The sequence below is a fragment of the Centruroides vittatus genome, unplaced genomic scaffold (assembly GCF_030686945.1).
Source record: "Centruroides vittatus isolate TY-2023 unplaced genomic scaffold, ASM3068694v2 contig_454, whole genome shotgun sequence".
Classification (NCBI taxonomy): Eukaryota; Metazoa; Arthropoda; class Arachnida; order Scorpiones; family Buthidae; genus Centruroides; species Centruroides vittatus.
In genome coordinates, this window is record NW_027122250.1 from 86,011 (window position 1) to 97,393 (window position 11,383).

Below are 11,383 nucleotides of genomic sequence, written 5' to 3' on the forward strand. Positions count from 1 at the left end.
ATTAGTGCAAATTAAAGCATTTACGATTAACACATTGTAACAAGACACTGAAAATCGGTAAGATTCCCCAATTATATCATATGAAAAACAAAATTATAAATTCTTTTTCTGGGAATTTAAATTATGTTCTTAATTATGTTTATATATACTGAGTAATATAAACTTAAATGTATAGAAATTAAATAAAATACATTACTTCAATATTTTTAAATTCCTCTCTTAATTATTGTTCAATATTATTTCAAATGTCTTACAAAGGTATTTTTAGAAATAATATTTATTTTGTAAAACTGAATTGAAAAGTAACAGTAAATTGAAAACTAAATTTCAGATGAGAAAATATATCCATTAAAGCCGGAATAGCTATCACTCAAATAATTTTTGAAAAATATGCATTTGAAGCTTATAAAAAAAAGGGTTTGGAGAATACTGTATAAAATTAATATATGTACTCAATTTAAATCTGTATTCAATTCAAATAATACTTCCTAAGATAAAAAATTTTCTTTATAGCCAATACTCAACCACCTTCGACTAGGAAACTCTCCTCTTCACCATTAGAAAAACGAACTATTTGTTGGTTTAAAAATTATGTTGATTGGGATATCATCAGTCAGCAACACGATTTAACTCACAATTATTTCGGAGTTCGCGGTAAAGTTAAATTGAAAATTCATATGAAAAAATTACACATTTCCTGTCATATTTATTTTGCAACATATTAATTTTTCAAAATGGGATTTAATTTGTCATTATTGGGTATTCGATGAAAATTTCCTCGGCAATTTTTCGCACCATCTTGATTAGAATAAAGTTACAGAATTCCAATCTCTTTCTGATGATTTTATTATTCTCTTCATACATAAGTTTGATATTTAAAAAGTTTTAAAATACCAACAATTACAAACTACAAATTTATGCAAAATACAAAATTATCTAAACAGGGATTTTGTTTCTCGTTACCAAACACTTGACCAACAATTTATTGACGATTTTCACTGTTAAGTTTCTTGGTGTCACGTTATAAAATATCAAAAATGTAACGTTCGCAATCGTGAAAATTTATTCCTGAACTTACTTGCAGAAATATGTTTTGTTTTAGATAAACTGAAAGAAAAACTAGAAACACTTAAATAAATTGTATTAATGTAACGTTAAAAAATTTCAATGTGTTATTATTTCCAACTTTTATGTATTAATGTAATGCAAAAATTAAAAAAATATATTTCAAAATAACTTCAGTGTTATATTATTTCAAATTACCACTCACTTCGAAAAATAATTTCAATATTAATAATATTAAAACTTCGCAGAAATAATTCTGATATTGATAATAAAACTTTAGCTTATCTGAAAAATTACTTATAAATACAACAAATTTAATTTACTCGACAATTCTGCGATTATTATGTGTCAAACAACTACTACTAATAAATTAGTGCAAATGTATTAAAAAATTTTTACATTCAAGTATTATAATCATCTTCAATACGTTAATAGTGTGAATTTATTTTAATTTTTGCAATAGGTTACAGAAACTATAATAATAGTGCTCATTCTTATTTATAAACTGTTTTAACTTATTTTTTCAGAAATCGGTTCAGTAATTTTTGTTTTTATTTAACATTTTATGGAATAAATATTAAACGTAAATTACAAGAAAATTTTGAAAGTACCGAAATTTTAGTTTTTCTTCGAGAGCTTTAATAACTCGAAAATAAAATCCTCCTGTCATTTTATTCTGAGATTTATCCATAGTCACGAAATAAGGATTCTTAAAAAAAACAGTGCAATTGTTTAAATATAAATATATATATATATATATATATATAAGTAAATTATAAAATTGTCATAGTATATTATACCTTTATCGCAGCAAATTTCCATTCATAAGAATCATTTAGTTTAGCTGTAAATATAATAGACATTGAAAAACATAATTTTACGAAACCTGTAAAACAACACATAAGATATCGATATGTTACTGTAAAAGCCTGTATATTGGTAAATCCTAGGTTTTACCTGTAAATCCTAGGTTTTACCTGTAAATCTTTGGATTTACCTAAATGTAAGGATTTTTATAAAGTGAGATGATTTTTCAGGCTTTTACCATTAGAATTTTGTACATTCTAGGTTTTACTAAAGATGGTTAGTAAATGTTAGTTTATTAAAATACTCGTTAGTTTTATTTTTAAATCATTTATTGCAATTATTATAAACAGTCAATTTACTAAGTCCTATTTATTAATAACTAGTGAAAAAGTTTAAAAATACTTTTTTTAACATAACAAAAATTAAATTATCTTGTCAAAAATGATATAATAGCCTCCGTTGGCTAAGCTAATTAGTAATCACAGTATTTTTTCTAATCATTTGGTATTCATCGTCATTTAATAAAAGCAAAAAAGGATTTTACTTGTTACAACATGGAGAGCTATTATGGTATTTAGAATTACAAAGTAATCCCGATGACTTGCAAGTGCACTTCTTCGTTAAGCAATTTTTTAGGCAGTTGCATTTCTTGAAACCTTGTCCTCTGGTCAAACACAATTTTGCGACAACTTCTCGAAGACTCACTTTTTTATCTTTAACAACCTTTTCTATCTTGATAAAGTCTTCAGGACATGAGGTAAATTGATGTTGTGTATAAAGCTGCTTTAGTACTCCAATTTTGGTACCTAGTTTGTAAAACTCGTTGTCCTTTACATCTACTACAACTGCAATAATGCTTTTCGGGTCGGTTTTAGCTTTGTCAATTTCAAGCACTTTCAGTCTTACATTTTGGCCAATTTTCACATTTGGATATTTATCAACAGACGTTGCTTTCATTTTTTCAGCTTGTTTCTCCAAACTCAATTTTGCGTTGTTTCTTATAGTCACTACAGTGACTATAAGAGTTTAAAAATAACTAGTGAAACAATTTAAAAATACTTTTTTGGTATTGGCTCTATAGTTACAAGAACTTTCTGAGACTCAATCGTGTTTTCTGTCTCTGAATCGGTATCTCTGAATCGTTACATTGGAATTATCGGTTATATGCTTTGCCTTCATCTTCTCAGTAATAATCATTTCATCTTCTCGTGTTTAATCGTTGACAGTGCTATTGTCTATATCCTCTTCTGACTCATTTTCACCAACGCTTACTTCCTTGTCCTGTTCAATTGCATTTTCGACGTCATTATTTTGTTCCGTATTTTCATGCAAATGCAACAACTTCTCTAAATCTTCTTCAGATCTTATAACTCTGATCATATCACTAGAGAATGCTGAAGTTGCAAGGCCCATTTTCATTGGACAACCAAACATTGCTTTGTAGGGGGAACATTTGATTCCCTCGTGATATGCTCTATTTTTCATCGCCTGAATGAATCCTAACCCTCTGACCACTTTGATGACTGATTGGTTTCCATCCACGTGCTCAACATATTTTCTACGTCTTGATTAGCACGCTCCACTGATGTTTGACTTTGGCTGTCTTGCCTTTCCATGTACGATTTTTACATCCGGCCACATGAAGCATAAACTTTCAATAACTTGGTTAGAAAATTCTCGACTATTATCAGAATGAAAGATGCTTGGTGCTCCAAAAGTGATGAAAATATCAAAAAGATGGTATGCAACTTCTACAGCGCGTTTAGTTTGAAGCACACGAAGGATCACAAATTTGGTGAGATGGCAGTGGCGTACTGTGACATTTATTGATAGGGAAGCTGTGTTTCTGTAAGAAGCAATCAATTAGCTTACAGGGGCAATCAATTAATTGCGTGTCAGGGCCTGTTCGTATTTGTTTGCTCGATAAGCCAGTAAGAACCGTATACTTCTTTAAATGTAATTTTAATAGATTATCTGACGTACTTGATAAATAAGAAAGTTCAATATAATTACCTCCGTTATTAGATTCAATAAATTTCCTATGCCTTCTAAATGCCAATTCTCGCTTTGAGAAAAAACATATAACATCTATTAATTTAAATATATCTATTAATCTTAATTATCTTGTTATAATTTTCAATATTTATTTTATATTGTCTACCAATGTTAAATTCTATTCTATTTTTATTTCCAAATTGCTTCAATTTTACGAAAGAATTGTCATTCGTCAGAAACTTTATTGTCAAAATGTCGAAATTTTTTGTCGACGTATTTATATTTAATTTAGGCATTGATCTTTCTCTTTTAATAATGTTTTTTTTCATTATACGGTCTTGAGCCAAAACTTTTTTAAAATAAATTTTTTAATCACCAGCCACGATATAAGGGCTAAAATTAAAATTATAAAAAAAAACTTACTTGGTAAAGCAAAATGTGTGATGAATATACATACCTAGTACAAAAAATTCTTCAATTGTATGAATATACTTTTAAAAAAATTTATAATTAATTAAATATAACTTTGTGAAGTAACGTACTGTACATAAAAATAACAAAATAGTCTTTACTTTTTAAATCTTAAAACAATCCACTTAGTGAAATAGCTCCCTACGAGTGGCTAATAAATGGAATCAGAGACGTCCTGGTAGGTGTGCTGTGTGTGCATGCCAAATCCCGAGGGGGCTGATACCGGTCAATGTCAAATGCCTCTTTTGTTGCATCACTAGTATACCTCAAAGGACACAACAGGGTTGTTGTAAATTTTAAACATTTCTCACCATAGCTGTAAAAATCTAAATATGTTAAACTCAACAGATTGTCTGTCGTTTGTTTTCTAACTAATTCGTTTTAGGACCACCAAGAGTCCACGAAAATTTCCAAAATTTACAACTTCTCAGTCACTCTCATTGAACTGGAAAAATTTATGTTCTTATTACATCTAATATTATGAAGAGATCGGTCCCCACTGTACTCGGCAAGAGATTGGTTCGGTTAAGCTTCTGTTTAAGTAAAATTTCGGCTCTTTCATCAGAGTTTTATTTATTTCTTTAATTCCCTAATCGCTTAATCATTTAACTACTTCTTAAGTAGAAATAAGTTGAAACTGGTTACTTTGTACTTGAATATTTGTAGTTTTAGGAAAAAAGTGGAAAGACAAATTTTTATGACAACCGATACATTAATTGTAAATTTAAGGAAAATAAAATCTAGAGCTTTTTTTTATTCCTCGTGCGTCTCATTCATTAAATTTAGTTGTAAATGATGCTTCCAAAGTAACAATTAATTTTTTTAACATTATACAAGAATTGTACACGTTTTTTCCTACATCCCCTTGCAGATAGGACATACTAAATCGTAATATCACTGGTTTAACGGTGAAATCCGTAAGTAATTTAAGATGGAAGAGCAGAATAAAAGCATAATAAATATATCAAATATTTTAATGGATTTTTTTAAACTCCTGTCAACTATACAGAACTATCATAAAAACATGCCAGTAAACTCCTATCGGTTTGGTTAAGTTATAAATCTAGTCTAGGGTGGGCAACCTTTTTTATAATACGGGCCAGAATAAATTTTACGGTTTTTCCGAGGCCGTAGTAGTTAATTGACGCTTTCTTGTGACTTGTAATTTTTTTAATTTGCAAATATGAAATAAATAATTAAAAAGTTAATTACTACATTTATTACTCTTATCGTTTTCGAAAATTACAAAGAATTGGAAAAATAACTATTAATTAGTTACTTTTCCAATTTAAATAATCTATTAAAGATTTCGCGGGCCGGATAAAAACTTTTCGCGAGCCGTAGCTGGCCCGCGGGCCGGGGGTTGCCCGCCGTTGATCTAGTCTACTCATGATTCCCATAATCGGACGAGGGTGGCCGAATATCTAGCAGGCAGGCAGCTAACAGCTTACAACCGGTCTGGGATATAAAATTGGATGCTTTAAGGTTCGTTCACATCTACAGACACTGTACGTGGCAGACACGTAACAGCACAGACATAAAAATATTATCACATACATTTTCAATGGATATATTTACATATACCGCGCGTGAGCAGATCGTGTCCGCATGGACACGGGCTGGCACTGGCCAGCATTGTCTGCGAGAATGTTTTGTCTATGATGGCATGTATCTGTACAACTCTGTCAGAGTTGGCACAGTTAGTATGAATGCCATCGTCAACACGCACAGACAGTGCTTGGTTAAAATGATGAATCAAGAGAAATTAATTGAATTAGTTCGGGAATATACATTTCTTTATGATTTAAGTGCGTGTAGTTCCTAGTATGCCTGAAGGTGTCCATGCCTGCTGGGTTGTAGATGTGAAAACTATTGTCTGTGCCATGTCTGCCAAGTACGGTTTCTGTAGATGTGAACCAATCTTTATGCGTGTGTTGCTTCTACCAGCTCAACCGTGACGTTGGTGCTCTGTAAAGCACATGCGCCAATGCCTATAATCTGGCTGCTTGGAAACTGACCCAGTTTCGACACTCCTTCTGCCACCGAATTATTCGAATATACAATAGCAATCTTATCGTTTTTTTTCACATGTAGTATAAAAATTTGTAAAAGATACATAATGCAGTTATAATAAAATATTAATTTTAATTAATTCAAAGTACGTTAAAATATTAAAATTTATATTTTATAAAATACAAGGGAAGGTCATTGGAAGGTGGAAGCAGTGCTTCCACCGCTTCCAGTGACAGCACGCCACTGTGAGATAATCTTGGTAAACTAAAATTAATTTATAATTTCCATTTGGGGTAGTTTGTAGATCTATTAGATCAATCTGACAGCGTGAGTTCATTTCACTAGGAAGTATAGGTCTGACAATGCCCTTTTTCAAAGTCTTCTGTTTCTTTTGGCAAAGTTGACATAGCTTCAAATATGTCATAGTAGCCTCAACTGTTCGTTTTTACACTTGCGGTTACATTCCTTAAGCATCCGTGTCCTTCCACCATGGCCAACAGCAACATGCGTTTCTTCGAGAATGTTGAATAAGTCCTCGTAACAAATGTACTACCTTATTTCTCTATTCTTCTCCTTCATAGGCACAATTAGTTTTTTTTTGCTGCCTATAGTCAAAATGTCGTAACACTTTATACGCTTGTAATGAAAAGCTAGTTTCTTTTTCGTGTTCTTTGAAGCTTTTACTTTCTCCAAACACTTTCCGTATTTGTCCCTATTGAGATAAAAGTTATTATCTTTCTCGCTTGCCACGGGCTCGTCCATTATTTCATAAAATCTCCGTTTCACACCCATCTTGATTCATAAAAAACTTTTAGACAGCGAAATCTCAAACAGGATTAGAATTAACGTACGCGTTCTAATATGTCAAACAATGGAATGCGGTGAGTGAAGGTGGCGTTGCGGTGCGGTGCGGGTAGTGTGGACTATTTTTTCAACATTTACCATGTGTCTGAGGTAAGCTAAGATATACCGAGTGAATGCTGGTAAAAGTTCGAAATTAACGATGATCGTAGAACATTTCAGACTTTTACTACAAAAAGTTGGTAAATCTTAGGTTTTATTGGAAGATCTTAGGATTTACCGTAGTTCGAGCATTTACAGTAACAGATACACCCTTCAGAAATAAATACACATCATCATGAACGAATGTTCATAGCTAGATGCATATTGCAGAATTGGAACAGGTGATGGAGATATGAAGATGGCAAGAAAACAAAAACATAAACAGAAATCTGTTTATTCACTAATGATATAACCTCTATGGGCAGCTGTACAAGCTGTTATAATGCAAGGCAGTTAATTATTTTGACATGCTAAACTTACTGCTGCATGCACGTTATCTATGGTAAGTGGGGTTTCCAGACAGAAAAAGTTGTGAGTTCTGTTAATAGTGGTGATAGTGGAACGAGACAGTTCAATGTGTGACATACAGATGGGCACTAGAACACCTATTTTCCTAGAACATCTATTTTCCTAGAACACCTTGTTTTGTGTAGCCTGCACCAGACGCCGAACTGCAGACCTTACAATTCGCGTGACATACTAGTACACTCTGAAAGTACCAAAAATGTGCACCAGGGAAGCCTTCTAATTAGAAAGGATTCTTTCCAAAACCTTCATGTTTACTTTCAGGACAGTACGATCCTTGGCAAAAAGAGCTAGCACATAGCATTAACTAGGATACCACCAATCCTGCCCACAACTGTCATTTATCCATAGCAGAAGTGAAGAGTCGGCAGAAAAATGCACAATTTTTGATTCTCGGGTCGCTATTTTTTAAATAGACTTACTCCAGACTCCCATAAGAGGATTCGACTTTTGACTCTGACTCTGACTCTGACTTTGTCCTTTCATTCCTGGTCCACAAGCAGAAGTGAGATTCATCTCTACTTGGCATCATATTTCTTTTCTTAAAACATTGTCCTAATTTTAATTATATACGGTAGTCCTCTAAAATGCGCATTATACGAAATCGCATTATCGAGACATGCATAATCAGTTTATTTTACGCAAGTTTGATTAAACCTAGGTTTAGAAGTTCAAAAGAAAACGTTTATTTCTAGACAACAAAATTAGAATTTTGTATCATTACTAAGCCTGGTTGTGATATTATCGTTGCGTATACAAATTTCAGTTATAGGAGAGCGCTTTAAACGGGAGTTAACTGTATTTACTTTTATCAGATTTAATTCATCCTACGTATCATTGTCCTCTTCGTTTCCCCTTGTACAACTAAGTTTCCTTTGCTCAAGTTTTCTTATTTTTAAAAAGACTGTTATGATGATTTTTCAATACGCAATACAATGACTTATACTTTACTTTTTCGCGGCAGAAGAAAATATCGCGACGATTTTAAGTTTAATATTCTATTTACGATTATTGATAATGGCGTGTAACTAAAATTTTGTTATATCGAAATAAACTGTAACTTCCTTCATGATGTTACTTCTCAGGCTGTTATATAAAAAGAGACAAAAAATATTACGCTCGATCAAAAAATAAGCCCACCATGATTTTTAAATTTTTGGATTCGGGACACCTTAAACCGTCAAGAAATGCAAAAAAAAATTTTTGCTTTCTTTTGTATGTATTGATGGTTGTGTGTGTTTATATGTGTGTATATGTGTAGATGTTTGTGCGTTGGGGACGATTTTTTTTATTTTCATTCAAGCTTAATACCTCCTGTGCTTTTTGTCGAAAAAGTTCTTAAATTTTACAGTAAGGTTTGCTTATTAGGAACTTCATGCTTTAAAATTTTGGTGGTAAAGATCGAGGGGTGGGGCGATATGGAGTTGTGTGTATCTCGATTAGCGTCCAACTTATTAGCAATTACAATTTTATATAAAACTCATCCCCAGCCTCATAATTAATCTCTTTCTAATTTATAATAGTTGAATATATAAAGAGTTTCTAAAAATAAAATGTGGTGAAAGATGGTGCCAACAAAATTTAAAATGTTACACGGAAAGCTAAGCAACCAGTTGCTTAGCTTCTGTGCTTAATATAGATAGTTTTTCTGCAATGAATTTAGTAAAAATTAAAACAAGAAACAGGCTAACAAACATCGAAACTAATTTAAAACTATAATATAACCAAATATTTCTGATATATTACGTTTACATCAGTTCCGGAAGCTAAATAAGGTATACCTATGCTAATTTATATTATGTATGAATCAATAATTGTGATTTACTGCCATTTTAATATCTTTTCTCCTGTATGCTACCCACATTAGTTCAGTTTTGAAATTCGGCCCTTACATGGAAAAAGGTTGTCCATCCCTGATATAAAATATAAACCGTATAACGAAATTTATGTCAATCGATACGTAATAAAATATTAATATGTCGAATAATGTTTTACAGCTCATAAGATCAATTACATGATAAATCAGTGAGTGTAATTCAATTTTTGCCTATATGTAAGATTTACGAATAAATAATTATAAGCTGAGAAATAAATTGCATTTACTGATTTATGCTATTGCAATATAATCTGTTCTCTCGTTGATAAACCACAATTCTTTACGAATTTTATAATTGGGAGAAATACATTTGAAATGTAAAAATATTTTTGTTTTAATGTTTCATATCACATCATAATTATCCGGTGTATGCTCCTCAATGAGTTCTTTATCTTCTGGCTATATTAAATTTTCATTTTTGTTTAAAAAACCACTTTGTATTGAAAACAATCGAATAAAATCTCTACTGTGATAGCGTACATTAAATTTAAATTTTACAATATAATGAATAGGAAATAATAAAATTTTCGGTTAAAAGATATCAAGAGACAAATTATAAATTTAATATATTAATAAAATATTTAACATTAATAGTTTAAACAAGAGGTTTCATCAACCTATGATTAAAAGTTTTAATTAATTCTTAATTACGATAATTAATAAATTAATTACAATTTCTTTATATACAAGTTTAATTGCAAATTCGAAGTCACAAAGTGAAACAAAAACACTGAAAACGTATCATTTTTTCATTGAATACGATAATATTGAAACGAAAGTAATCTGTATTAAATTAATCCTTACCTTCATTCAAATAAACATATTTGAAAATCCCAAAAAGTAAGACAAAGATCAAAGTGACTTTCATTCTCTACAGAATTGAACACGGAATGACCAACGATTTCCCTGTTCGGTATATAAATGTTATAAATATCCCACATTGTTTACACATTGTTGTTATGGAAATGAAATATAAATTCAAATTACTTTTTTTACAAAGGAAGGATGTTTTTTCTCTCACAAAAAAAAATATTTTTCAAAAACTATTAAATGTATTTGTGTCTAAAAACAATGAATGTGTTCCACCTATTCAATTGCCGAAATTCACTTAAAAAATCTAGTTATGTAAATAGAAAATTTACACTACCTAACCAGTTTTACTGCTGGGAAATTCGTAATAACTAACGTTTTATATGTACATGTATCTCCAGCAACTGTAATAATTCAAAAGCAATTTATTTGTAGACGAATTGAAATATTATTTAATATTCTCTGTCTCTTCTTATGTGAATTAGTGTGTCTATAACCTTGTGTTTAAATCAGGATCACCTAACTTTTTCACAGCAGCCGGATAACTGAGAAAATGAAAGGGCTGGCAGCTTAACCATTTTGTTCAATACGTATACTGAATACAAAAGAAATAAAGAAACCAGCATATTTATTTACTAATACACAAATATAATTGCCGCAGCAAGCTCGTAATCACTTTTCTTTGGAACTTTATTGCAGGTAGGCTACTTACACAAAAAGTGCTCTGATATTCTGTTCTAAAAAGTTGCCGAATTTTTCATTTCACATATTCTTAAAATTATGTTACAGTCAAATGCGAAAATCAGATTGGACCAATTTTAATATTTTTACTTTCAATTATTTTAATTTTTTCTGCGTAGTAAGTTTTATATATATAATTATATTTTAGTTCATTCGTGCGAGCCGGATGAACTGATCTCGGGGGCCGGATCTGGTCCGCGGGCCGCGTTTGATGACCTTTGGTTTAGATCGTTTGTA

The 11,383-nt window shown here is 31.0% G+C and overlaps 1 protein-coding gene across 1 annotated transcript; it reads right to left on the bottom strand.

Annotated features, from left to right (window-relative positions):
* Nucleotides 1-2,412: 2,412 nt before the first annotated feature.
* LOC136977342 (uncharacterized) lies at nt 2,413-8,235 on the bottom strand. Its single transcript, XM_067272806.1, has 2 exons — nt 8,142-8,235; nt 2,413-2,888 (listed from the first exon to the last, which is right to left on the bottom strand). The coding sequence occupies exons 1-2, from the start codon at nt 8,233-8,235 to the stop codon at nt 2,413-2,415; spliced, it is 570 nt and encodes a 189-aa protein (XP_067128907.1).
* Between the last annotated feature and the right edge of the window lie 3,148 nt (nt 8,236-11,383).